The sequence below is a fragment of the Babylonia areolata genome, chromosome 8 (genome assembly GCF_041734735.1).
Source record: "Babylonia areolata isolate BAREFJ2019XMU chromosome 8, ASM4173473v1, whole genome shotgun sequence".
Classification (NCBI taxonomy): domain Eukaryota; kingdom Metazoa; phylum Mollusca; class Gastropoda; order Neogastropoda; family Buccinidae; genus Babylonia; species Babylonia areolata.
In genome coordinates this window covers 44,076,674-44,104,173 of record NC_134883.1, presented here as the reverse complement: position 1 = coordinate 44,104,173, position 27,500 = coordinate 44,076,674, and the positions used below count along the sequence as shown (strand labels likewise).

The 27,500-nt window shown below is 40.8% G+C and overlaps 2 protein-coding genes across 3 annotated transcripts in view; one reads left to right on the top strand and one right to left on the bottom strand.

Annotated features, from left to right (window-relative positions):
- Positions 1–5,373: 5,373 nt before the first annotated feature.
- On the top strand, positions 5,374–17,895 carry LOC143285200 (zinc finger CCHC-type and RNA-binding motif-containing protein 1-like). Its single transcript, XM_076592445.1, has 6 exons — positions 5,374–5,774; positions 6,260–6,371; positions 7,375–7,482; positions 10,670–10,788; positions 15,297–15,372; positions 15,817–17,895. The coding sequence occupies exons 1-6, from the start codon at positions 5,662–5,664 to the stop codon at positions 15,940–15,942; spliced, it is 654 nt and encodes a 217-aa protein (XP_076448560.1). The 5' UTR covers positions 5,374–5,661; the 3' UTR covers positions 15,943–17,895.
- A 3,915-nt stretch (positions 17,896–21,810) lies between these two features.
- The window catches only part of LOC143284851 (uncharacterized), a 73,800-nt gene continuing 68,110 nt past the window's right edge, over positions 21,811–27,500 (bottom strand). For both annotated transcript variants that reach the window (XM_076591952.1, XM_076591953.1), the window contains exons 23-25: positions 27,133–27,202; positions 26,276–26,472; positions 21,811–24,290 (exon numbers count right to left, since the gene is read on the bottom strand). In XM_076591952.1, coding sequence (XP_076448067.1) covers positions 23,887–24,290; positions 26,276–26,472; positions 27,133–27,202 — 671 coding nt within the window. In that variant the 3' untranslated portion in view covers positions 21,811–23,886. The remainder of the gene's footprint in view (positions 24,291–26,275; positions 26,473–27,132; positions 27,203–27,500) is intronic.

Sequence of the window (27,500 nt, the reverse complement as noted above, 5' to 3'; positions counted from 1 at the left end):
CAGAGAGGTGTGCGTATGAAAAAGAGACAGGTGTGTGTGCATGAGAGAGAGAGAAGGAGAGAGAGGCCTGTGTGTGTGTGTGTGTGTGTGTGTGTGTGTGTGTGTGTGTGTGTGTGTGTGTGTGTGTGTGTGACAGACAGAGAGAGAGAGAGAGAGAGAGAGACAGTCAGAGAGACAGAGAGAGACACAGAGAGAGAGAGCATTCACGATGTGTGCATGTATGTGTGTTTGTGCATTGTGTGCGAGTCTGCTAACGGCACTTCAAGACCCACAAACCACACGCTTCACCACTGACTGGAAAGACAAGACAAGACAAGACAAGACAAGACGGCTCGTGACCATGCAATCACAGAAGACATGTCTTCTTTCCGACGTCATTCATTTACCCTGTGCCGATCTAGGCTCCAGGATGACCATGTACCACTGAATACCGCCTGCTGAATTCTGACCCAGACGCTAAATATCTGACTGGGGTGGTAAGATGATGACTCTACGGTGAATTCTGACCCAAACGCTAAATACCTGACTGGGGTGGTAACACGATGACTCTGTAGTGCCGCAGAGTGACGGCAGTCAGTTTCACGGTGTCGTCTCCAGTTCCAAGGCACAGCAGGGTCCTTCCACGACTACCAATATTCCACCACCTCCAGTCTGCCTGATGAACCGTGACCAACTGCTGGGCACGCATGGTTAGGGGGCCAATCAATCGATTGATCAAGATCGATCGTGGGTTTATGTGTGGGCCACTGAAGAAGTCTGTTACTTTCATCTTGGTCAAAGACTGATCGGGATCGATCTAAGTTTTTTTGTTTTTGTTTTTATCATGTGGACGTGAATCTTGGACCTTACTACTACACCTGATGCTACTGCCAAATGGGCACACGTTAACCACTAACAAGTCTTCGCGAAGTACTGGAAGGGCGAGTTAGATTCTATGAGAATCATTTCGGTCAGTGGCATACTATTAGTGGGGACCCCCTACACCCCAAATCCCACCACCCCTGCACAAAAAAAGGAGGAGGAGGAGGAGAGGAGGAGGAGACATGCAGCACCACAACATTATCACTACAGACCGTACTTATTTGCGTTTTATTTGCGTGTTTATTTGCGTTCCCCCACCCCTCCTCGCCTTCATTCCTTATCCACATCCTCCCTCCCACCAGTCTCACCCCTACTCTTTTTTTTCTTTTTTTTTCTTTTTTTTCAGCTTCTTCTTCGTTCGTGGACTGCAACTCCCACGTTCAGTCGTTTGTATACGAGTGGGCTTTTACGTGAATGACCGTTTTTATTTATCCCACCATGTCGGCAGCCATACTCCGTTTACATGCTGGGTATGTTCTTGTTTCCATAACCCACCGAACGCTGACATAACACGTGTGCATCTGATCTTCTGCTTGCGATTACACACGAAGGGGGTTCAGGCACAAGCCGGTCTGACCTGGGAGATCTGGAAAAAATCTCCACCCTTTTCCCACCAGGCGCCGTTACCGAGATTCGAAACCCTCAGACTAAAAGCCCAACGCTTTAACCATTCGGCTATGGCGCCCGTCCCAGCCTAGTTCGATTTCCCTCTTTCCCCTTTCCCTAACGCGGTGCAACAGCTGTGTTTTGGAGCGAACACCCGTTGCCTGAAGACAATATCCGCAGCCGACAGGATCGCAATGAGAAATTCCGGAAATATTATCGATCTGGAATGTTCGATTTTTTTCTGATATTACACCCCAGACCCCTTCCCTTTTTTTTCCTTTTCTTTTTTCTTGAGGGATGGAGGTGGGTGGGGTGGGGGTGTAGGAGGGTGGTGTCACGGGGTTGGCATTGTGGGTAGAAACGTGGAGAACAGTATTTCAGAGAGAAGTTAGTTACGTGAGTGACTGTGTGTGTGAGTAGGTATACTCTGTGTGTGTGTGCGCGTGACTGTGTGAGTAGGTATACTGTGTGTGTGTGTGTGTGTGTGTGTGTGTGTGTGTGTGTGTGTGTGTGTGTGTGTGTGTGTGACGAAGTATCGACGACCTTTGACAGTACCTTGGCCACAGGAATGCGATTTCTGGGCATTCTTCAGTAACTCGTCATTAAAACCGCGCAGCCTTTACTTCAGTCAAACATTTGCTCTAAACATTCTCTCTCTCTCTCTCTCTCTCTCTCTCTCTGAGACGGACTGACAGACAGACAGAACCAGACCCAGTTTACTTACAACACTCATGTTTTGGTTCATCGCAAACATGTTTCCCACGACAACGATACGTCACCCACAGGTAGTGAGCCAAATACACGTTTTATGACGTCGCGCTCTAAATGCACCGTTTAAGCGAACGGGTGTCCAATTACTTTCTAATAATCACTTCGCCATAAGTTCGTGAAGAGTCCGCAATGTGTTTTCAAGCAGTAAACGAGCACGATATAAGCTCAGGCTTGTTGTTGCTCAAGTTTTCCCTCTTCGTTATTGAATGCTGTATTTTGTATTGTTTTTTGAAAATGTTTAAACCAAGCGGTAAACGATTTTCCCGATGTGTTTAGCCACTGACTTCACGACGTCACTTTGCTGATGACCGATCACTGATTTTGTTGTCGAGTTGGCATCGTGTAGGCCAATGTGTAAAGAAGAAAATAAAGAAGAAAAAAAAAAAAGTCCCAGCTGGGAAAACAAGTCTCCTCATGAGAATCACGTCTTATTGGATGCAACTGACTGCAAACAGCTGTCGACTGTGGGGTTCTTTATACTGTAAAGTAAAGGCACCATGCACCTCCTTTAAGTTTGAAATAACGTTCAACTTGATGAAAGGTCGATATAAAGAAGAATGATAACAATTTTGTGCACACATGTCGTCTGCAGCAAGACAGGGGCGTTAACAATGAATGCATGTTAGGATTGTTTGCAAAACATAGTTGCCGACCTTAGTTGCGCGTTTCATGGGGCATGTGATAGTGCCTCTGCTGTTTTCTTCTTCTTCTTATGAAGACTAGTTCGCTTCTTAAAAACTCGAAAGAAATAAAATCAAATTCAAATTATTCAAAATAAAATAAAATAAAATGAACTCAAGGACTATTCAAACCTGACATTTACGTTAATTCACGATTAAACTTGTCCCCCCCCCCCCCCCCCCCCCCCACTCAATTTATATTAGTATATAACCCTTCTTAACTTTGCTCCTACTGATAAATGGAACAACAGCATCAAATCAAAATTCAATACAGACATAGACTAACAATCATTTACCTCTTAAAAATACAAAATATAACAATTTAGATTAAAATCATTCAGATTAAAATGAAACGAAATAAAAGAAAAGAAAATGAATCCAAAGAATATTCAAATCTGGCATTTACATTGTGTGCAAGCAATACAAAGGAAATTTTCTATCTAAAATTACGTTTAAATAACATACTTAACCGTGACCCAACTAGTGCAGACTCCGGCAGGGGTCTATCCGCCTATGCGGAGAAAACGAAACTACGGCTGATAACCTCCCGGAAGTAGGTAAATTCACGATTTTACTCGTTCAACAATCCCTCCCCCATCCCCACTCCCCACCCCATTTTGTTTCAGTGCATGATTAGGCAGACAAGTAATAAGCAGCTAATGGATTTTGAAATTTTGTATACATTTACAATTTTCAGTCAGCAGTGTTGTAAAAGTATTACATTCACTGTGACTTCCAAGTTAAGCACCTACTGTCCAAATATATGGCTGGTGTAAACTGTCTGGCTTTCACAACCAATAGTGAACAGATGGGGTATCAAGAATTTGCTGTTCTGAACACTGCTGAATCTATGATCCAATTTAAGTTTCATCACAAAATTGATATTGCTGTGAGCCGTACACTGATGCTACATTGGAATGGGACGGGTAATTTATGTGTGAAGGGAGGCATTCAAGCATTTAAATGACTGAGCATTTTTTTTAATACAAAAGCAGGAATCATTAAGTATCAGGAACCTGGTTTTATGCTATTATATCATGTTTGTTTCAAGGAAAATGCTTTGATACAGACAGAGGGGAAAAAAAACGCATGCTTTTTTTAAGTAATCATGTATCACTTTATTACAATTTTGTGTTATTTCTGTACTGGTCCCATCAATTTTTTAAAAAATGTGTGTGCAGTGTGAACCAAAATGTTGCAGTCTACCACAGTTAAAACTCTTTTTTTTAATTTTATTTATTTATTTATTTTACATAATCTTTCACCTGAAGTAATGGTTCTGTACTGGTCCCATCAATTAAAAAAAAAAAAAATCTGTGTGCAGTGTGAACCAAAATGTTGCAGTCTACCACAGTTAAAACTCTTTTTTTTTTTTTTTTTTTCATTTTTTCATAATCTTTCATCTGAAGTAATGGTTCTGTACTGGTCCCATCAATTAAAAAAAAAATATGTGTGCAGTGTGAACCAAATTGTTGCAGTCTACCAAAGTTAAAACTCTTTATATATATTTTTTTTTTTTTTTTTTTTTCCATACATAATCTTTCATCTGAAGTAATGGTTCACAGACCACCCACCTGTTGAACCGGCTGATCTGCAGCTTGATCCACACCAGACACACCCTGCATCCTCTCCAGGAATGTCAGGAGTCAGCATGACTGGATGCAGCATCTGGTGAGGTGTTCAATGTCCAGCCTCGATGTGTAACGCTCAGCTGTCATCATGTGCCCTTGGACCTGGTCAGTTCACCATCAATCAGTCTGACAGTATCTGGCCATGACTTTGGATTCCACCAGTCAGATCGAGTGGCTTCTGTCATAGTAACCTGAACGATCTTGACCTGTTTCTTCAAACGTCTGCACAGTTCGACGGACAATGTGAATAAACTGATGTTGAATAATTTTTTTTTTTTTTTTTCATCTATGAAAAAATAAAGGCAAAATGACTATTTTTACTCTCTTTTTCTTTTTTTTTTTTTTTTTTTTTTTTTTTTTTTCAACAATTCAGCACCTCGGCACATTTACTAACATTTCCTGTACAATTCCAATTCTTTCATTATCTACTCATAGTTTCAATGGTTTGTACCACACCCATATCCCATTTCAAAAGCTCCACCCACACTCACCCAAGATGAGCACTTTTTGGTTCTGACAACCAATCCAGAATGTCACAACACCGAAAAAAAACAATAACATGTTTTTTAAACAATCGTTTCTGATACACCACTTTGTTATTTCTGTACTGGTCACATCTTATTTTTCTTTTCTTTTCTTTTTTTAATGTGAACTCAAACGTTGCAGTCTGCCATAGCTAAAATCACAATACTCAGTTTCACCCTAACTTTCATCCGAAGTGACGGCAGCCACCCATTTGGGCTTTCTTGAAACTGCAGCTGTGATCTTTGGGTTCGTTCTGTTAAAAATACGCTTTGCCTACCAGGTGTCAGAGTGTTGTCCCTTTGCAAAATGGCAGTCGAGTTGAAATGCAAACATGCTTGCTCCACGTCTTTTGCTACTGATATTTGTTTGTTTGATTACATGGTGAATTAAGAATAGACTCGTTCGTATATATATATATGCATCATGTTTCCTTGACATTGATCTAGTTGGAGGCGCTTCAGGATATCCAAAGGAGACAAGGATTTGCGTGCAGTGGTTTTTACTTTCAGTTCTCTTGGTGTTGGAGGTTTTTTAGAACTTTTAGGAAAAACGTGTGTACGTCGTGGTGCGGCTGAGTCTTCATCATCATGAGTAAAGGACTGTGTCCGAGCAAAAGTACGATTTATGTGTCCAACTTACCATTTTCTCTGACCAACAATGATCTTCATAAAATCTTCGAGAAGTATGGAAAAGTTGTGAAGTGAGTATCCTGAATGCTCGAGTCGATGTGATCATGAATGAATGCATGTTTTATTTTCACAGTTTTTATTCTCGCAGTTTCCCTTTGCAGCGTTTACAAAGGGGAAATCATAGTTTTGAAAATAAATTCGGCAAATATTTTAATCTATCTCCCCCCCCCCCCCCCCACCCCTCTCTCTCTCTCTCTCTCTCTGTTGGTAAAATAAAGATGATAATAATATTTTGTATATATATATTATATACCAAAGTGGCTGTTCTATGACAAAGATGATATGTGGGTACATCTCAGTTCTCATGGTCTTGAGTTTTCAAGGTTGTTGTAGTTAGAAAAGAAAAAAAAATCATGATCTTACCTTTCCTCCTGTAGCAATCAACATGCTTTGGAGAATGGACAATACACACACATATCCAGAGCAGTCAACCATATAAAAAAAAATTAAAGGTGTAAAGTTCATTAGCAATTTATTAGGATTCATTTGATTGCAGGGTGACTGTGATGAAGGATAGGCACACCCGCAGAAGTCGAGGTGTGGCATTTGTGTTGTATTTGGACAGAGACTCAGCCCACAGGGCTGTCAGAGCCTTACATAAAACACAGGTAAGTTTGCAACTTACATAAGCTGGAGCCTTACATAAACTAGAGCCTTAGTTTCTGCCAAGAATTTGAAAATTTGGCCGGAGCTACCTATACTATATAGGGACTATCTTACTCTTGACTTCATTATTTGAATCTCAGAAATGAATTCTATTTATGATATTAACTACATGGGGAAGAGGATGTATTCAGTCAGTCCTGATAACAATTCAACTGATAAGCCTGCATTAGTTAGGACAGTGGTTTGGTTGCTGTATGACTGATGAGATGGTGCTGGAAATGGCAGGGGTGGGTGGTTGGGTGGATGGTGGGGTTGGTTGCTGAAATACCTGAGGGATCAATCACAGGGAATAATTATTGATGTACTAGTGTAGAAGAAAATCTTTAATGATATTATTCATTATCAATTAAAGGATACACATTCTGAAAATGATAGTGATTGAAAATGATAAAATATTTATAAACAAAATGCTAATTGTCAAAATATCAGCTGTGCTGTTTTCTATTTCTTTCTTCTTTTTTTTTCCATTTTTGAAAATTAAAATTCCTATTTTTGTGTTTTGTTTTTAGTTCTATCTGTGTCCTTTTATAAGTTATAGTGTTACATTATCAAGTATCATGCTTGGCCTGGCATCTGCAAACATTTTGTCATATTTCCAATGCCTGTGTACAGCCTGTAATTGGCTGTATATTGTACAGCCTATATATACCATACCAGTTTATGGTAAACTATTGGTGTCAGGCTACCAAGAGGCCACTCATCAGAGGAAAGTCAGTAATTAATGTTATACCACTTTAATTGTTGTTGAGTAGTGTGTCCACTCTGTGTGATTTGGCATGTGCTGGCTTGGTTCAGAATCAGATCCACAGCCACTTTGAAGTCAGTCCATGATGATAACTCTTACAATTACATCAAGGAGATTGGTGCAATGATACTTATCAGTCATTCTTTTTAAATTAATGAATTTTTTTATTCATTGATATATGTATGTTTTGTATTTTCCAGATGTTTGAACGCACCATCAAGTGTACCATAGCTAAAGACAATGGCCGTGCCCCAGAGTTTATTCGGCGGAAGGAATACAAAGACAAGACCAAGTGCTACGAGTGTGGGGTGAGTAAAACAGTTAGGTAATAAGCTGTTCACATGACATGAAGTTGAACTCATGATTATCACATGTATCATTGTTATGTGTGTGTGTGTGTGTGTGTGTGGTGGTGGTGGTAGTGGTTGGTTGTTTTTTGGTTGCTGTTGTTGTTGTTATTTTGTGACGGAGGGAAAGGGAAAAGAAGTGAAAAACCTCATACTACAGTCATAGGCAGGGAAAGGGGAGGGAGGGGAAGTTCATTTGTCATCTAAGAGTATATATATATATACATGTCTGTCTACATTAACCCTTTCACTGCCAGGAAAATAAGATTTAAGTGAAATCTGTTTGCCAGGGTTTTATCACAAAAAACGAGTATAAATTTTCAAAAAATTCTGTGCTCTTTGTTATTGGAGAAAGACCCTTAAAAGTATATATTTTCTGAAAGGTAAATGAATAAAGAATACAAAACACATGATGTTTACCCATTTTATATATTTTTAGTGACATGCTGTTGTTTTGAAATCAGTGTTTTGTTTTTTGTCACATTTTCAACTTGTTCATTACAAGCATTAGTCAGGTAACTTGCACTAAAATATAATATTTTCTTGTCAAATGGATATCTGCACACACAGAATCATACTAGAACAACCACAATAAAAAAAAAAGAAGAAAAAAAAGAGATAGATACACAATGCATTGTGACTTCTCTCAGTGATAATGTGGATGTGAGGCCACGCCCCCTCAGTCTTTCTGTCGTCTGCTACAAGTGTACAGCCGGCATCACTCACTGATAGTCATATCTTGACCACTCTCTTGATTGCTCCCTTTATTTTCTATCAAATCGCCCTATAATTTTAGTATAAATGTTCATCACTGTCTTCTCCATCGAATTTACACTTCAATTCTTTCTGAGCATCAGCTAAAGAAAGCAATCTTAGCTGATTTAGTTCACCACGATCTCATGTCTTGAGCATGGCGTCAGTCCGACATTTTGTTGAGCGAGCGAGCGAGGAGAGGAGCCAGGCAAACACTGTGGCCAGCAACCCAACCAAAACATTCAAATAAAGGACTGCCCCATGACGTTGATGGTGTTTCTAGCTATGAATAGAATCTAGAAACTAAGAAAGATTCCCCAAGCTAAAGCTACCAGCATTTTTGTCAGCGAACTGAATGCAAAGCAGGGAAAAGTCAGAATATTTCGATGACGAGTTATCTCGTCATCGTGGCAGCAAAGCATACATGCTTGCCATGACGAGTTAATTCATCATATAAGCAGCCTAGGGGTTAAACAAAAGGATAAATGAAAGTATACAATATGTGTAAATGGTAAACACCATATAAAAAGGAAACAAGAATAGCAAAATGTGTGTCACAAGGGGTTTTATTTCAAGTTGTTGTGCCCCCAAATTGAAGAAAATCAAATATATTATGTAAGGTTTTTTATACACCGGAGCTGGATTTTAGGTGGTTTCATATATAGAGATTTTTAGACTGTAACTGGATGGATTTTTGCCCCCAGATAAGATTTTTAACAGCTGATATGATGAATGTTTAAAACTATCTAAAGAGGGACAAGATCCTTCCCCCAGTGTGTCCAGTGTCATTTGTTGCAGTTACACACAGTGCGTTACCGGCACTTGTACGCTTAATCAAGTTAATAATAATAGTTCACACACACACACACACACACTCTCTCTCTCTCTCTCTCTCTCTCTCTCTCTCTCTCTCATACACACACACACACTCACTCACTCTCTGTCTCTGTCTCTCTGTCTCTCTCCAGTCTCATACACCCCCCCCCCCCCCCCCGCCCCCCCCCCCCCCCCCCACACACACACACACACACTCGCTCACTCACACTGACATTATATGTCTAATATCACTTAAAGTAAAAAGATGCTAAAGGAAGAAAACACAGGTTTGGGTCACATGTTGTTTTTTTTGTTTGTTTGTTTTTTAAACTAGTTTTTATTTAAATCAAAACAACAAAGCAGTAAGTAGTAACACTATTGATACTATTATTTGTAATTATATATATATATATATATATAAATATATATATATATATATATATATATATATATATATATATATATAAGATCTATAATGAAAAAAACCACGTATATATAAGGGGAAAACTGGGGGTATGGTGCAAGTACATGTATGGAGGGGGAAAAAATCGGAGCATTTCATATATATATGTACATACGAGTACTGACAATTACTCTGTGATAGGTTGACATATAAACTTCAGTTACATCACACAATTTCCAATGAAAGATCTAGATACAATATCAGGCCTCAAGGATATGATTTTTTTGGGGAAAAAAATCTAATATATCATTTTCATAGTTTCTGCACACGAACTAAATGTGTGGATTGTGAAATAAAGTAATTTGGGGAAAAAAAATCTGATATATCATTTTCATAGTTTTTGCACACGAACTAAATGTGTGGATTGTGAAATAAAGTAATTTGGGGGTTAAAAAAATCTAATATATCATTTTCATAGTTTCTGCACACGAACTAAATGTGTGGATTGTGAAATAAAGTAATTTGGGGGGATAAAAATCTAATATATCATTTTCATAGTTTCTGCACACGAAGTAAATGTGTGGATTATGAAATAAAGTAATTTGGGGGGGGGGGGGGAGGGGGAATCTAATATATCATTTTCATGGTTTCTGCACACGAACTAAATGTGTGGATTGTGAAATAAAGTAATTTTGGGGGGAAAAAATCAATCATTTTCATAGTTTCTGCACACGAACTAAATGTGTGGATTATGAAATAAAGTAATTTGTGGGGGGGGGGGGGGAATCTAATATATCATTTTCATAGTTTCTGCACACGAACTAAATGTGTGGATTGTGAAATAAAGTAATTTTGGGGGAAAAAAATCAATCACTTTCATAGTTTCTGCACACGAACTAAATGTGTGGATTGTGAAATAAAGTAATTGGGGGGAAAAAAATCAATCATTTTCTTAGTTTCTGCACACAAACTAAATGTGTGGATTATGAAATAAAGTAATTTTGGGGGGCGAGGGGGAATCTAATATATCATTTTCATAGTTTCTGCACACGAACTAAAATGTATGGATTGTGAAATAAAGTAGTTGTGTCAAACATTATCAAAAAGGATACATGTTACATGTTATACTACATGTGTTGAGAAAGATCCGACAGCCTTGTTCTTCCTCTCCCCTAGGACTCAGGTCACCTCAGCTACAGATGCCCCAAGAACCTGCTGGGGGAGAGGGAGCCTCCTCCGAAGAAAAAGAAACTGAAGAAAGGACAGAAGGGAGACGACGGGGAAGAAGTTGAGGGGTGAGTGTGTTGGGTTGGGTTTTTTTGGGTTTTTTGTTTTTTTAATAACTATTATTATTTGATAAGATAAGATAGAACAACATGGGGACCATAACTGTAAAAGTCAACAGCAGCTTTTACGAATATTACGAAGATACAAATGTAAAAAAAATATCACATACACGGTTTCATACATACATCCACACACTGCAGGTAATAACTAGTATTCTTAATGTAAAAAACAGAAAGAATTAAGAAACATTATTTGAATATAATTATAAACACAGCCTACTTTTTTTTTTCCTTTCACAGAAGGTTACGTTTTCATTTCAACATCATCTCCATTGCAGTTTCGTTTTCAATGCCACATCAGTAAAGCTGAATGATAATTTATGACGCCTTTAGCGACAAAGGTAATACATGTATATTATACATGTATAATACTAGGGTGATAGTTTGCGAGTTAAGAAACAAATAACTCCTGGCAAACAACAAGCAGGAATGAATTTTTTTTAAAGAATGTAAAAAAAAAAATAAAGAAGGGAAAGAGCAAACAAATAACAAACACACACCCACTTACACACACAACAACGACCACAACAACAAACACACACACACACTTATACACAACAACAACAACAACAACAACAACAAAAATGGAATAACACAGATCCAGAACATGACATTTCGATTGTCAGCTCACAGCACACCTTGACAGTCAGATCTTATGGATCACACAGAACATCCGAACCACAACAAACCAATCAAACCAAAGATTAGTCAATATAATGTTTCCACACCTGTGGAATCAGCTCTGGCTCTACATATATATAAGATTAGTTAAATTCATGTTCCATCACTAAATCCAAACAGGGTAGCCATTTGATTAAAAAAAAAAAAAAGGGGGGGGCTAAGTATGTTAAGTTTAACTCAGTCGTGCTGTTCCACGCCCATTTTTGAGGAGCATGACCTTGGTGTTGAAGCTGTTGCACTTACATTTAAGCAGAAGAATCTTGAGATTTTTTTTACTGAAACCTTAACACTTTTGAGGAAGTAACATATATTTGCAAATGACAGTTTGATGTTTCTTACTGGATTTCCCTCCCTTGATACGCAGAGGACAACCTTAATGTTGAAGATGCAGTGCTTACATTTAAGCATAAAAATCTTGTGTTGTTTTACTGAAACCTCAACACTTTAAGGGAAGTAACTTATGTTTGCACATGAATAACAGTTTGATATTTCTAAATGGATTACCCTCCTTTGACAGTGTCCAACAGTCAACACTGACCATTTGTGTTTTGGAGGAAGGTGGCAGCTACCAATACAGAGAGTCCGTGAGGGTGTGGGTTCGAATCCCGCTCTCACACCTTCTCCCAAGTTTGACTGGGAAATCAAACTGTGAACGTTTAGTCATTCGGATGAGAGGATAAACCAAGGTCCCGCGTGTGCAGCATGCACTTGGCACACTGAAAAAGAACCCATGGCAATGAGTGTTGCCCTCTGGCAAAATTCTGTAGAAAAAAATCCACTCTGATAGGTGAACAAATAATTATATAAGCATGCACTCAAAGTCTGACAAGGCGCGTTGTGTTGTGTTGCTGGTCAGGCATCTGCCTAGCAGATGTGTTTGTATTTGTATTTGTATTTCTCTTTATCACAACAGATTTCTCTGTGTGAAATTCGGGCTGCTCTCCCCAGGGAGAGCGCATCGCTTCACTACAGCGCCATCCTTTTTTTTTTTTTTTTTTTTTTTTTCCTGCGTGGCGTGTAGTTTTATTTGTTTTTCCTATCGAAGTGGATTTTTCTACAGAATTTTGCCAGGAACAACCCTTTTGTTGCAGTGGGTTCTTTTACGTGCGCTAAATGCATGCTGCACACGGGACCTCGGTTTATCGTCTCATCCGAATGACTAGCGTCCAGACCACCACTCAAGGTCTAGTGGAGGGGGAGAAAATATTGCGGGCTGAACCGTGATTCGAACCAGCGTACTCAGATTCTCTCGCTTCCAAGGCGGACGCGTTACCTCTAGGCCATCACTGTCGAAGAAGATAAAGTGAAAGAAGTTTTTGTAGTGTTGCTTTTAAGTGTTTCAAACGGATATCAAGGAAGCCAATGTGTGATGTGGTGTAGTGTATATCGATTCGTCCGAACGCAGTGAGAAACTGAAACCGACCGTTTGTATGTGAGAGTTTGTTTAAAAGATTAAATGAATTTAGACTTGACGCATTCAGTAGGATGGCGGTGAATCAATCAACTCAACATTTTAGACTGCAAAAAAAAAAAAACTGATAAATTAGTGTTAGAACAAGGCTGTGATGAAGAAGATAAAGTGAAAGAAGTTTTTCTAGTGTTGCTTTTTAGTGTTTCAAATGGATACCAAGGAGCCTAATGTGTGATTAGTGACAGAACAGCGACTAGAAATTGAATAGTGTGGTGACTGACATCCCGAAATCTATTTTTCTTGGGGCTGTTCAGATACGTGTTTGTGTGGATTATATCTGCATCAATATCTAGAAGAGTTAACAATGTTTATAAATATTATATTTTGCACTTTCTTTACATCATTGATTTGTCTGTTTGAGTGTCCGGGTTGATTTTTTGTGATTTTTTTTTTTTTTTTTTTTTTTTTTTTTTTTTAAATCTTGGAAAATCATGCGATTTCTGGGTGCACGGCATGTGGTCGTGTCTGTGACTCGATTGAGTTAATGTTATATGACATCCAAGAAAATAAAGAAAGAGCAGTGCAAGTACCTTTTCTATAAATGACAGTTTGTGATGTGATGACAGTGGAGTGATGGCCTAGAGGTAACGCGTCCACTTAGGAAGTGAGAGAATCTGAGCGCACTGGTTCGAATCACGGCTTAGCCACCGATATAAATAAAATTGCATGCAGGAAAAAATACCAAAAAAAAATGGGTGGTGCTGTAGTGTAGCGATGCGCTCTCCCTGGGGAGAGCAGCCTGAATTTCACACAGAGAAATCTGTTGGGACTTCTTCTTCTTCTGCGTTCACTCGTATGCACATGATTGGGTTTTTACGTGTATGACCGTTTTTACCCCGCCATGTAGGCAGCCATACTCCGTTTTCAGGGGTGTGCATGCTGGGTATGTTCTTGTTTCCATAACCCACCGAACACTGACATGGATTACAGGATCTTTAACGTGCATATTTGATCTTCTGCTTGCATATACACACGAAGGGGGTTCAGGCACTAAGCAGGTCTGCACATATGTTGACCTGGGAGATTGTAAAAATCTCCACCCTTTACCCACCAGGCGTCATCACCGTGATTCGAACCCGGGACCCTCAGATTGACAGTGCAACGCTTTAACCACTCGGCTATAGCGCCCGTCATCTGTTGTGACAAAAAGAGAAACACAGTACAATGAGTGGTGGTGTAGTATCTGCAGGAGATGGGATCGGTAGCTTTCAGGTCACAAACGACTACGCACAGGGCACTGCCGCCTGCGAGACCACATGTACCGAATGAAGCTGTCACACACTCCTGACTGCCCGTGTAAGACAGGCCCACAAACCACGGAGCACATCCTGCAGTCCTGCCCCCTGTATCAAGATGCACGGACGCAGCAGTGGCCCTATGGAGCCACACTGGCAGAAAAGCTCTGGGGCACCAAAGAAGACCTCATCAAGACCACCACCTTCATTTCCAGCATAGGACTGCAAGTCTGAGACCATGATCACGGGGAACGCAGAAGAAGAAGAAGAAGGTCACAAACCCTTCATCAGCTGACGGGTGCAGAAAGCCGCTGATCTCATCTTCTGTGGATCCTGCGCCACCGCTTGTATATATCACTGAGCCCTGCACGCAGACATTACTCTGGCGTCAAAATTTGTCTCATTGAAAGTTTCCAACTTTTCTACAAATGCATGGACAGCAAAGGAAGGGAAATAACTTACAACAGTATGTCTGAATGTGTCCACATTTGTACATGTCATTTGGATAAAAGACTGCATGTCTTTTTGTTGTTGTTTTTTTTTTTTCGTAAATATGGCATGGAGGCCCAGCCAGGCTGTAAGCTCCCAGGGATTGAATGGGTCATAGAAAGGTTCTTGAACCGGTCTTTCATTCTTTTTTGGACTTGTATGCTGGATCCAGTAATTTTTTACATATATTTTTTTTTTTATTGTGCTATATTAAGTGTTTTGATTTTTTAATTAACTCTCTTTTCTTTGCAAAATTTGCTGTATTCTCACACACTCTCACTTGCAAATATGCACACACACATACACAGGCACACACACAGACACAGACACACACACTCACACACACACACACACACACACACACACACACACATACATACATACACACACATACATACACACACACACACACACACACACACACACCAGAGAAACAGAGAGAGGATAGAGACTATCAGACTGTAACAAAACAAAAAGAGAAGCGACACAAGGAAAAAAATTTTTTTTTCCATTCAGATATCATGATTATGTGTATGTTGATATGTTTCACTATTGTTTTGATGCTGTGCTGTGTAATACAGGGGTGTGTCCAATGAAGACTCAGAGACAGAGGACACCAGTGGCCTGGACAGTCTGGCGGCTGCCATCCAGTTCCAGGTGAGGATGAGGGGAGGAATAATTGGTCAGGTGTTGGACTTAATTTTTATGCGCCCATACAGATCAACTTCCTTCCTTCATTCATGACATAGACCTTTGTGGTCATGTTGTTGTTGTTTTATTTAAGACACTACACGTGACAAAAGACATAAATCTTCAGTTCATCTGTTGTACATGTAAAAATTTAAAAGAAATCTATTCAGATCATGTCAGGTTGGTTTTACTGGTTCAGTGTTCAGTCATCCTAACTGATTGATGATAAAGGTGTCAGGTGTACAGATCTAGTATAAATACACACATTATGGCCCCTGACTTTTAAAAAGATGGTCAAATGATGGTTGTGTTGTGAGAATAAAACAGATTGAGTAGACTGAGAGTGGAGGTATCCGGTGCAACGTACCCACGACGTGTGTCACTTTTTGAAGACTTGCCGTGTCATTTCAGCGCCAAATGATGGAAGACGAAGAAGGTCGTTTCGGCCAGAGCTCTGCCTCCACATCGGACGAACCTCGCCGCAAGCGATACAAGAAAGACGCTTACTTCAGCGATGAAGAGGAGCTGGATGATTGATTGATTACTTGCTGCTTGCATTGTATTGTTTTGTATTTATTATTTCCCTTTGTCACAAAATATTTGTGTGGGATACGGGCTGCTATCCCTGGGAGACATAGTGGCACTAGTGCAGTGCCACCTCTTGGTGGTCATGGTTGGTTTTTGGGGTTTTTTTTAGGGTGATGGGGAGGGGGTGTTCTTTGTTTTTTTGCCTGCAAGCATAATTTTTTGTCCTTTCTACAGAATTTTGCCAGGGACAACCCTTTTGTTGCTGTAGGTTCTTTTTTTTTGTAAGCCAAGTGCTTCCTACTACACACAGGACTTCAGTTTATCGTCTCACCCTGATGACTAGTGTCCAGATTGCCGGTCAAGGTCTAAGGGTTGGGGAGAAGATACTGGCAAGCGTGGAATCCGATCCTGTGCATCAGGTTCTTTCACTTCCCAGGTGGACATGCCACCACTAAGCCACCACTGTCCACCTGTAGCTGGTTTTCAGTGAAAGGGCTGATGTGTGGACTGTTACACGTTTTTTTCTCTGTTTCACATGGGGAGAGCAGCCCGAATTTCACACAGAGAAATCTGTTGTGATAAAAAGAAATAGAAATACAAATGAACAAAATGATGGGCGCAATAGCAGAGTGTTTAAAAGCCTTGGATTTTCAATCCGAGGGTCCCGGGTTCGGTGACGGCGCCTGGTAGGTGAAGGGTGGAGATTTTTCCGATCTCCCAGGTCAACATATGTGCAGACCTGCTTTTGCCTGAACCCCCTTCGTGTGTATACGCAAGCAGAAGATCAAATACGCACGTTAAAGATTCTGTAATCCATGTCAGCATAAACGTTGGGTGGGTTATGGAAACAAGAACACACCCAGAATGCACACCCCCGAAAACGGAGTATGGCTGCCTACATGGCGGGGTAAAAACTGTCATGCACGTAAAAAGCCCACTCGTGTACATACGTGTGAACGTGGGAGTTGCAGCCCACGATCGAAGAAGAAGAAGAGGAAGGAAAATCCTGAGCATCAGATTCTTTTGCTTCCTACTGTCCTAGATTGACGTGTTACCACGCAACCACCACTCCACTTGTAGCTGCATTCAGTGAAAGGACTGATGTTTGGCCTGTTACATGACGGGCGCCATAGCCGAATGGTTAAAGCGTTGGACTTTCGATCTGAGGGTCTCGGGTTCGAATCACGGTGATGGCGCCTGGTGGGTAAAGGGTGGAGATTTTTACAATCTCCCAGGTCAACATATGTGCAGACCTGCCAATGCCTGAACCCCCTTCGTGTGTATGCGCAAGCATAAGATCAAATACAACTTAAAGATCTTGTAATCCATGTCAGCGTTCGGTGGCTTATGGAAACAAGAACATACCCAGCATGCACACCCCCGAAAACGGAGTATGGCTGCCTACATGGCGGGGTAAAAACGGTCATACACGTAAAAAGCCCACTCGCGTATATACGAGTGAACGTGGGAGTTGCAGCCCACGAACGCAGAAGAAGAAGAAGGCCTGTTACATGTTATCTTTTCTCTGTTTCACATGCAAAATGAACAAAATGGTCCCATTGTGTGTTCTGTTTTGTTTTAACCAGCAGAAAATGCATTGTATCAGGCACCTTGTTCAAACTGAGCATCTGTATATAATGTCACATCAGCTCGTTTTGGAAAAAGTGCAGTTGTTTATTTAATATACAGTATGTTTAGAATAAGTTCAGAACAATTCTGCTTCAATATTATGTGAGTGCTTGTCTCCTGCTCCTACATTTTTATGGTTATCCTGTTTGAAATCTTTCGTGATTGAAACAAGTTTTCTTCAGGACCATTTAGTTTCCTCCTGTAAGAAAAAAAATATCTTTCCTGATATCAATATTTGTGTAAAAAAAAAGAATCAATTTCTAAAAGGGGAGAGACAAAAAATAGATTGTCTCTACACACATGTTGGTATCTATCTATCTATATATATATATATCTCTAAAAACAAACTGTATTTATCTTTTTGTCTCATTTTTATCTTTAATGAGACTGATGTGTGTCTGAGAATTAAAAAAACAAAAAACAAAGTGAATCCTCTTCCATCATAGTAGTAGTAGGCCTCCTTCGGTCATGGCTGACCATGGATAGAGTATATCCGACCTAATGTCTAGTTGGGCTGTCTGCTTGGACCAAGCAGCGTCGCCTGTGACTGTAGAGACCGATGCGAGAGAGACCGTCTCTGTCACAGTGGTCACATGTGTAAGCTGATGCTGGTCTGTTGGCTGCCGTCCCTTTTCATACTGATAATGATAATATAAAGGCGCTCAGAGCCCATTACATGGAGAGTTTGCATCATATAAGTACAATGTATTATTATTATCATTAGCGATTAAAATCACTTTGAAGACGGTGTTGATCAAGGGACAGACAGTAGGCTGCTTGTTATATGATTTTTTTTTTCATAGTTTCAGTTTTTCTCCACAGCTCAAGGAGCTGTCACTGCGTTCGGACAAATCCATATACGCTACACCATATGTGCCAAGCAGATGCCTGACGAGCAGCGTAACCCAACGCGCTTAGTCAGGCCTTGAGAAAAAAATAAAATTAAAATAAAATAATAATAGGTAAATACATAAAAAAAAAGAACTACTACTACTTATAATATGTATAAGGCGCAAAAAATTGATGAAGTCAACTATAAGCGTACAAAAATAATAATAAATAAATAAATAATAAAATTAAATTAAATTAAATAAATAAATATATAAGTAAATAACTAAATGATAATATGATTAAAAAAATAAATAAATAAATAAATAATAATAAAAATAAAGTAAATTTAAAAAAAAATAATAATAAAAATAAAATAAATAAGAAATAAAAAAGACAACAATGATGATAAGCAAATAAATGTAAAAAAAATGCAGACACACATTCACACATACACACACATAACCAGTGTAAACTGTGTGTCTAACTAGCTTAGGCTTGTTTTGAGAGAGAAATTCTCTTCTCTTCGTCTTTTAATGTGCCTGAAGTTTTTTCACACAAGCAAAGTTTTTTCTGGCAATGATATGGGCATAGAACTGATTGAGAAAGAGTTTTAGGGAATCTTTAAATGTAGCATTGTTTTATTGAGTGAAATGACAACATCTGGCATTAATCTGTATTTCATGCCATGTAAGTGTGGAAGTGTATTTGCATGCAAACGTGTGTACATATGAGTTTGTGTGTGTGTGTGTGTGTGTGTGTGTGTGTGTGTGATGTTTGCAATATTACATCTTTTGGAAAGATTGATGAGAATATTTGTGAATGTGTGTGTGTTTGTGTGTGTGTGTGTGTGTGTTTGATGGCCCTGTATTGGTGAAAGGTTTCATGGGAGCATGTGAATGTGGATATATTTGCATAAGAGAGAGAGAAAGAAAGAAAGAGGTTAGAGAGAGTGCTGATTACTTGACCTGAAAATAAAATTGACTTAAAAACAATTTACATGTGTGTGTAGGTGCATGTGTGTGTGCAAGATCTGCCTGTCATATTCAGTTCAGCCATATTTTGATGGTATTGTAACTGTGAGCATAATCTGCCCGTCATAGTCAGTTCAGCCATATTTTAATGGTATTGTAACTGTGAGCATAATCTGTCCGTCATAGTCAGTTCAGCCATATTTTAATGGTATTGTAACTGTGAGCATAATCTGTCTGTCATAGTCAGTTCAGCCATATTTTAATGGTATTGTAACTGTGAGCATAATCTGCCCATCACAGTCAGTTCAGCCATATTTTAATGGTATTGTAACTGTGAGCGTAATCTGCCCGTCATAGTCAGTTCAGCCATATTTTAATGGTATTGTGACTGTGAGCATAATCTGCCCGTCATAGTTCAGCCATATTTTACTGGTATTGTAACTGAGCATAATCTGCCCAACATAGTCAGTTCAGCCATATTTTAATGGTATTGTAACTGTGAGCATAATCTGTCTGTCATAGTCAGTTCAGCCATATTTTAATGGTATTGTAACTGTGAGCGTAATCTACCCGTCATAGTCAGTTCAGCCATATTTTAATGGTATTGTAACTGTGAGCATAAGTGACTGCCTGCTGGGCTGACGAAACTACACAGAGTGGCCGATTTTATTGTCATGGCTGATTTTAGTTTAATTTTGCTTTCCTACAAATACAAATTTTCTACAAATATGTATAACGTTCATGAAAAATGTTTTATACATGAAATATTGTAATCATCCTGAATGCTACACAAGCTTTTTTTTTTTCTTTAGGGTGGGCAGGTCTGGTGTGTGTGTGTGTGTGTGTGTGTGTGTGTGTGTGATTTTTCAGCATTTGATCTGAAGTATAAAATGGTATATGCCACAAAAAATGGTGCACAGACTTATGTCTCCAGAAGAACCAGTGAATAGTTTGAAACTTTAGAAAAAAAAATTTCTGATACGCATCGTATATATATGCAAATAAATGTATGTACAATCAATTGCTTACATTTGTGGGGACATTTGACGTTATATCTTATCAACTGAACAAAGTCGCTGAGACCTAGAGACACACAAGACCTACAAGGTTTATGGTCTCATCCGAATGACTAGCATCCAGTCCACCACTTAAGGTCCAGTCCAGGTGGAGGAAATACTGGTGAGTGTAAGATTCGATCCTGTTTTTCTCAGGTTCTCTTGTTTCCTAGGTAGATGCGTTTACCACTTGGCCACCACACCAAAAAAAAAAAAAAAAGATTTTAGAATGCAACAGGACTTAATTCCATTCACACTCCAGATATTTATCGTTCTACCCTCAGTATCTGAAATGATGACAACTTTATTTGGAACACCATGAAGCTCAGAGCATAGATAGGAAGCAGAAGAGTAATTAATACGAAATGAAGCAATGGGTGTGATAACACAAAGTCCAATGCGCAGCTCTCATTCATCAAACAAATGGACGGACATCAAATTGTGCGTATGTTTGTGAAACGATATTGATATTATTCTTGATTATTTAGGTCATCAAATATCATGCATTACACTTAGTCATTAACTAAAATTTTTAAAAAAATTAAAAAATAAAAAATTCAAATCCGTGGGTTCAACGATTTGGGGAGAGAAAAGTTTAATGTTTTTCATATCTCCATTTCGATATTTTAATCAAGTTTGGGAAATAACCAAAAACCAATAAATGTCAATTCCAATGGGTGACCAGTTTGATTAAAAGGGGCGAGAAAAGACACACAAGACTTTTGACAGAAATTTGATCAAAGAAATATAATCTGATCACATTCTTATCACATTTCCAGCACCACCTCCCATGTTTCCATTCAGCAATGTAACAACACATACCACACAGTGTGTCAGACCCTCTATCTGTGTGTTAAAACATCCTGTGATAAATTATGTGTCAAATGTTTTTTTTTCTTATTTTCAGTTATTCGTAAGAAGTATTTTGCAATCACTTGCTTTGGGGGAGGAGTGGGGGCGGGGGGGTTGGGGGAGGGGGGGGGGGTGATTGGGAGAGGGGAAGAAAAATGGCAAATACATTTGAATAATGTATGTCCTGTAATTCTGTCATCTGTGAAAACATGTTGACTTTTTTTTTTTTTTTTTTTTTTTTTTCCCTACAAAACAAATAGTTGTTGTTGTTTTTAAATGTGAGGGGTAGGAATATGAAGGACAACAACAAAACATTTATTCAGCATTAAACCACCAACACCATCTTGACATGTATAACTGATATGAGCGTGTGTGTGTGTGAGAGAGAGAGAGAGAGAGAACACACATTTGTTTGTGTGTGTGTGTGTGTGTGCACAGCATGTGTGCATGACCACCAAAAAAAAAAAAGTTACTCAAAATTTACAGTGCAGACAAGACAATCAAACTGATAAAAAAAAATATTAAAAAATTTAAATCCCCCCCCCCCCCCAAAAAAAAAATAAAAAAATAAAAAAAAATAAAAAAAAAAAATCATGATATGTGACTGTAGGACTCAGAGCTCAATATTCCCGTTTCTTTGCTACTTGTGATCTCTGGAATTTCAAGTTGGAACATTTTTTATAACAATTTTCCAAAGATCTTGCATTGTTTCCAAAGATCTTGCAAAAAAGATGTTGTCTTATGCTGACTGCTCAAATTTCTTTTCTAGTCTTAGGACTACTATAATTATCTCTGCTTCCCCCCTTTTGGGTTATGTTACTTTTGATCAGCAAAAGTTAACTCTCTCCATACGAACGGCGAAAGAGACGACGTTAACAGCGTTTCACCCCAATTACCACCATCAAAATATTGCAAGCGGAAGGCTCTTGTACTGAAGAGGTGAATGTTGACAAAGAATACCACAATTCTGACAACGGAAGCTAAAGGTTGGGTCATTCAGACACCCACTGGACATCCGAGGGGTCTGTGTAGAGGAGAAAAGAGGACTGGCCGTACTGAGTGAGTTAAACCAGATACACCGCTTCAACTTTACGACACACTGATCTCATTTCCACCAAACTTGCAGTTAAGGAGTCAGCAATGCAGTCATGACAGTGTTGTGTTAACTTCTTTTATACTGCAGATAAAATCAAGGCATGACTAAGGCGGGTTCTTTATCCAAGCTTTCGTCAAATACCATAACCAAGATATATAGCTGATAGCTCGACACTGAATCTTAATCCAAGCTTTCGTCAAGTACCATAACCAAGATATATAGCTGATAGCTCGACACTGAATCTTAATCCAAGCTTTCGTCAAGTACCATAACCAAGATATATAGCTGATAGCTCGACACTGAATCTTTATCCAAGCTTTCGTCAAGTACCATTACCAAGATATATAGCTGATAGCTCAACACTGAATCTTAATCTAAGCTTTCGTGATATAGAGCTATAGCTCGACACTGACATGGACTTTCGTTTACAGCAAAAAGGCTTGTTTGTTGGTTGTTGTTGTTGAAGCATTCATACGCTATCTGTTGTCATTAATTAAAGCATTGACACTATTACTTCCATCAGCATCAAACATGACCTGGGAGACAGAGAAAACTGGTAAAGGGAAGACTGGTAAAGGGAAGGCTGGAAGACTGGTAAAGAGAAGAGTGGTAAAGGGAAGACTGGTAAAGAGAGGAAGACTGGTAAAGGGAAGGCTGGAAGACTGGTAAAGAGAAGAGTGGTAAAGGGAAGACTGGTAAGAGGAGGAAGACTGGTAAAGGGAAGGCTGGTAAGAGGAGGAAGACTGGTAAGAGGAGGAAGACTGGTAAAGGGAAGGCTGGTAAAGGGAAGACTGGTAAGAGGATGAAGACTGGTAAAGGGAAGGCTGGTAAGAGGAGGAAGACTGGTAAGAGGAGGAAGACTGGTAAAGGGAAGGCTGGTAAAGGGAAGACTGGTAAGAGGAGGAAGACTGGTAAGAGGAGGAAGACCGGTAAAGGGAAGACTGGTAAAGGGAAGGCTGGCAAAGGGAAGACTGGCAAAGGGAAGACTGGTAAAGAGAGGAAGACTGGTAAAGGGAAGACTGGCAAAGGGAAGACTGGTAAAGAGAGGAAGAGTGGCAAAGGGAAGACTGGTAAAGAGAGGAAGAGTGGCAAAGGGAAGACTGGTAAAGAGAGGAAGACTGGTAAAGGGAAGACTGGTAAAGAGAGGGAGACTGGCAAAGGGAAGACTGGTAAAGAGAGGAAGACTGGTAAAGGGAAGGCTGGAAGACTGGTAAAGGAAGGCTGGAAGACTGGTAAGGGGAGGAAGACTGGTAAAGGGAAGGCTGGTAAAGGGACGACTGGAAGACTGGTAAACGGAAGGGGAGACCAGTAAATGAGTACAGACGAAGGGCATGGGGGTCACAAGGCATGCATCTCATCAAACACGTGCCACCCCCAACAGCCCCCAACCCCTCCTCCTCCTCCTCCTCCTCCTTCCCTTGCCTTCCACTTCCTCCCCTCAGTAAAGGAAGACTGGTAGACTGCCCCCCAGACCACCCCACACACACACCCAGCTTCCCCCACACCCCCTCTAACAGCTTCAGCACTGCCGAGACTTGGTGCTGCTGGCGTTGGAGCCCTTGGCGGAGAGCTGCGCCTTGCCGCGGGAGGCGTTGCTGTCTGCCCTCTTGATCAGGACGTCCAGGGTCTTGACGCTGCCCCCGCTGCTAGTGCGGGAGCGGCTGCTGGAGGTGAACGACGACGAGGAGGTGGAGGAGTGCGAGGACGCCGAGTTGGACAGGGTGGGCGTGATCTTCTGCCCTCCGCGCGCCTGCCCCGCGCGTCCGCAGCAGAGCGCGCGCCACTGCTCGCGGAACTGTCGGCGTCGCGCTACGAGCAGCACGAAGATTAGGAAGCCCTGGAGGGAGCTGAAGATGGTGAACATGTACTGGAAGGGAAGGCGGGCGTCCGCGATGGCCAGGTAGCCGAAGGTCCACGTCAGGCCTGGGTGGTGGTGGTGGTGATGGTGGTGGTGGAGGAGGAGGTGGAGGAGGTGGCGGTGGTGAGAAGAAACATAAAGGAACGAATACAACAGTTGAAATACATGCTTTGCAACAGGCAACCACATTCTAAATCAAGACGCCAGCAGAAGACTGAGGAGGTGGGAGTGGTGGAGAAGGAGGAGGAGAAGAAGAAACATAACTGAATTAATAAAACAACTGAAATAAACGGGTTTGCAAAAGGTAAACACATTCTGAATCAAGACGCCAACAGAAAGTTGAGAAGGTGGGAGTGATGGAGAAGGAGGAGAAGAAGAAGATAAGGAGAAGATCGATAAGCGAAAGGACAAAGCAAAGAAAGAAAAACAATAATTCTTTTTTAATACCTGTTACACAGCAGTATGACGATGGCGAAGGCAGCCTTGATGTTGAAGAAGAAGAAGGAGGAGGAGGAGGAGGAGGAGAAGAAGGAAGAGGAGGAGGAGATCGATAAGAACAAAACAAAAAGAAAGAAACAAAAGTATTAAAATTCTTTTGAATGCCAAGTTACCCAGGAGTATGGAGATGGTAATGGCAGCCTTGAGGAGGAGGAGGAGGAAGGAGAAGAAGAATGAGGAGGAGGAGGGGAGGAGGAGGAAGGAGAAGAAGAATGAGGAGGATGAGAGGAGGAGGAGGAAGGAGAAGAAGAATGAGGAGGATGAGAGGAGGAGGAGGAAGGAGAAGAAGAATGAGGAGGAGGAGGGGAGGAGGAGGAAGGAGAAGAAGAATGAGGAGGAGGCGGGGAGGAGGAGGAGGAAGGAGAAGAAGAATGAGGAGGAGGCGGGGAGGAGGAGGAAGGAGAAGAAGAATGAGGAGGAGGCGGGGAGGAGGAGGAAGGAGAAGAAGAATGAGGAGGAGGCGGGGAGGAGGAGGAAGGAAGAAGAAGAATGAGGAGGAGGAGGGGAGGAGGAAGGAAGAAGAAGAATGAGGAGGAGGCGGGGAGGAGGAGGAAGGAAGAAGAAGAATGAGGAGGAGGAGGGGAGGAGAAGGAAGAAGAAGAATGAGGAGGAGGAGGGGAGGAGGAAGGAAGAAGAAGAATGAGGAGGAGGCGGGGAGGAGGAGGAAGGAAGAAGAAGAATGAGGAGGAGGAGGGGAGGAGGAAGGAAGAAGAAGAATGAGGAGGAGGCGGGGAGGAGGAGGAAGGAAGAAGAAGAATGAGGAGGAGGAGGGGAGGAGAAGGAAGAAGAAGAATGAGGAGGAGGAGGGGAGGAGGAGGAAGGAGAAGAAGAATGAGGAGGATGAGGGGAGGAGGAGAAGAAGAATGAGGAGGAGGAGGAGGGGAGGAGGAGGAAGGAGAAGAAGAATGAGGAGGAGGAGGAGGAGGAGGAAGAGAAGAAGAATGAGGAGGAGGAGGGGAGGAGGAGGAAGGAGAAGAAGAATGAGGAGGAGCAGGGGAGGAGGAGGAAGGAGAAGAAGAATGAGGAGGGAGGAGGAGGAGGGAGGAGGAAGAAGAAGAATGAGGAGGAGGAGGGGAGGAGGAGGAAGAAGAAGGAGGAGGAGATCGATAAGGGCAAAGCGAAAAGAAAGAAAAGAAAAAAAAACCGATGATTCTTTTTAATTCCAGTTATCCAGCAGTATGAAAGATGAAGAAGAAGGAGGAGTAGTTGGACGATGACGACGAAGAAGAAGAAAACAAAAGGAGATCGATAAGAACAAAGCAAAAAGAAAGAACAAAAATATTAACCCTTTCACCGCCAGTCAATTTAGAGTACAAAATTCCCTTGTCGTATAAACAGAAAAGACAGTGGCTAAGAATAGCCAGGGATTCCCCCTGCGATGTATAGAAAATTATGGCCTATCCTACCACCGAACATTAAGAGCAGTAGGTTCACGGATAACAGACCAATGAATGGTCACCTTTCAGTGACATGGGTCCTCTACCGCGCCTGTGCGTAAATGCGAGCTTGGCGGTGAAAGGGTTAAACTCTTTTTGAATGCCAAGTTAATTACCCAGCAGGATGAAGATGGTGAAGGCAGCCTTGATGTTGGTCTCCGCCGTGTTGCCTTTGTTCCGCGTGGACCTCAGTCCCTCGGGCCGCCTCAGCAGGCTGAGCATGATGACGATGAAGGTGACGATGTTGAAGAGGATGATGACCCCCACAGGCAGCGCGAAAGCGTAGTAGAAAGCGTCCAGGTTCATCCAGCAGCTGGCAGACCGCACGAGGTGAGGGGTGGGGTGGTGGGGGTGTGGTGTGGGGGGAGGGTGGTTGGGTACGGATGAATGGTGATATCTATCTTTGTGTCTGTGTCTGTCTCTCTGTCTGTCTGTCTCTGTCTGTCTGTCTCTCTCTCTCCATCTCTATATCCATACATGTAATTTTTGTCTCTATCTAAATCACCCTCCCCTCCTCCCTCTCTCCCTCTGTGTGTGTGTGTTCGTTCTTTAGTTTAGCGTCTTTTCACTGTAAGTGATATTAGACGAGTGTGTGTGTGTGTATTTGTGTGTGTTCAATTTCGTTTGACGTGACCGTTGATATGCATGTATAACATTTCGGTATGGCTGTGATGTGCTTGCATGTTTCTTATGTACACCCCTTCATGAAGGGCTAGGGCCTATAACGAATAAAGTGTTCGCATTCTCTCTGTACGTTAAATTAACCAATTAACTAAGTAACTAACCGATATAGTAAGGCGATTTCTTCCTTCAGAAAAAGACAGAAAAGAAAAAAAATTCCGTTTGTCTCCCCACTCGTTTCATAGAGCTGTGTGAAGTGGTGATCGAACCTAGTTAACAATACCAACCGTTTTGTTGTTGTTGTCTTGTTTTTTCAATTGTGTTTTTCTTTTTTCTAAGATGTTATACTCACTAGTCTCTGCGGCCTCTATACTGTCTGTAGTCTGTTGCCAGTACAGCTATCACGGGAATCAAAGGAACAGCTGAAAACCAAACAATAGTTGAACATTAAAAAAAAAAAAATTATACAGAGTAACGACATTTTTTTTTTTAATCAGAATTTCTGCACTATATTGTGCAATGGCATACACGGGGCTGCAAGGGATGCTAGGAGGCTGGACACAGACCACTATTAATAATAATATTTATATAGCGCCGAATCTTGTACACAGACAAATCAAAGTGCTCATAGTATGGTATGGCATGGTATGGTATGGTATGGAGTAGTATGGTATGGTATGGTGATAATAATGATAATATTATTATCATCATTATCATCAT